We start from the raw sequence: 1,399 nt of genomic DNA on the forward strand, positions 1-1,399 counted from the left end.
ACACACACACACACTCACACACACACACACACACACACACACACACACACACTCACACACACACACACACACACACACACACACACACACACACACACACACTCACACACACACACAAAACGACTCGGTGGCGCGGTTGGTAGAGTCCCCGACTGTCACTACAGCCGTCCGGGTTCGAATCTTGCCCAGGGCTGAAATAATTTCAGAATGGGTGCGTTTCGAGTCGTTACTCCAACTCTCGTGGGCGGGGAGTTGGGTGTGTGTGTGCGTGTACGGTCACAGCATTACCCATAGATCGGTCATACGAACTCTGAGCTCTCTTCCAGGAGGGAAATATCTGTCGATCATGAGTCCAACACGTGATCCAAGACTACGATGAATCACGCACACACACACACACACACACACACACACACACACACACACACACACACACACACACACACACACACACACACACACACACACACACACACACACACACACACACACACACACACACACACACACACACACACACACACACACACACACACACACACACACACACACACACACACACACACACACACACACACTAGCATGCGTCGAATACTCAATAGAAAAATCACCCAAATAAGAATTTTACCTTTGTTTACATTCCCGACAAGGGTTTGTTGTTGTTGTTTTTGCTGTTGTTGTTATTGTTGTTGTTGTTATACGTCATCCACTTGCGTTCCCACAGTCGAGTCGGTTACCCTTTGATGCGTTGGGTTCCGATCTCGGTACGCTTGTGGAGAAAGCCTTTGGTCGCGTCCCCCATGCGGCTTGACAATCATCCCTGCTATGCGAGCAATTTGGGCACAGGTGAGGGTGTCGTCTTTTATCTTTTATATTTTTATTTAATTATTTTCTTATTCACCTATTTAGTTGCATACGCACTCCTTCGCGAGACGAATTAAAGCAAAGACAAAGACGAAGACGACGAAGAAGACGACGACGAAGAAGACGAAGAAGATGAAAACGACGAAGACGACAACGAAGAAGACGAAGACGACGACGACGACAAAGACGACGACGAAGACGACGACGAAGAAGACGACGAAGAAGACAATAACGAAGAAGACGAAGAGGTCGACGACGAAAAAGACAAAGAGGTCGACGACGAAGACGACGAAGAAGGCGACAACGAAGAAGACGAAGACAACGACGATGACGAAGACGACTTCGAAGACAAAGTGGAGGAGAGCCAATAGCAAGCGCCATCTGGCTTCCATTTGGCTCCCAGAAGGTTCTCCTTGCGTTTCTTCTTGTATTTCTCTTTTTATTAGTCTGCAAAGGAAACGGGAGGAAAAGAGAAAGGAAAGAGAGAAAAGGGAAGAAGAGAAAAAAGAAAAGAGAAAAAGGAATAGGGAAGAGG

The 1,399-nt window shown here is 47.2% G+C and overlaps 1 protein-coding gene across 1 annotated transcript in view; it reads right to left on the reverse strand.

Moving 5' to 3' along the window:
• The window catches only part of LOC143022914 (glutamate receptor ionotropic, NMDA 3B-like), a 135,578-nt gene extending 134,776 nt beyond the window's left edge, over positions 1-802 (reverse strand). Inside the window, exon 1 of the mRNA XM_076181316.1 lies at positions 738-802. Within this exon, the coding sequence (XP_076037431.1) occupies positions 738-802 (65 nt within the window). The remainder of the gene's footprint in view (positions 1-737) is intronic.
• Between the last annotated feature and the right edge of the window lie 597 nt (positions 803-1,399).

The sequence above is a fragment of the Oratosquilla oratoria genome, unplaced genomic scaffold (genome assembly GCF_046742065.1).
Source record: "Oratosquilla oratoria isolate Oo_2021 unplaced genomic scaffold, ASM4674206v1 SCAFFOLD225, whole genome shotgun sequence".
NCBI classification, from domain to species: Eukaryota; Metazoa; Arthropoda; class Malacostraca; order Stomatopoda; family Squillidae; genus Oratosquilla; species Oratosquilla oratoria.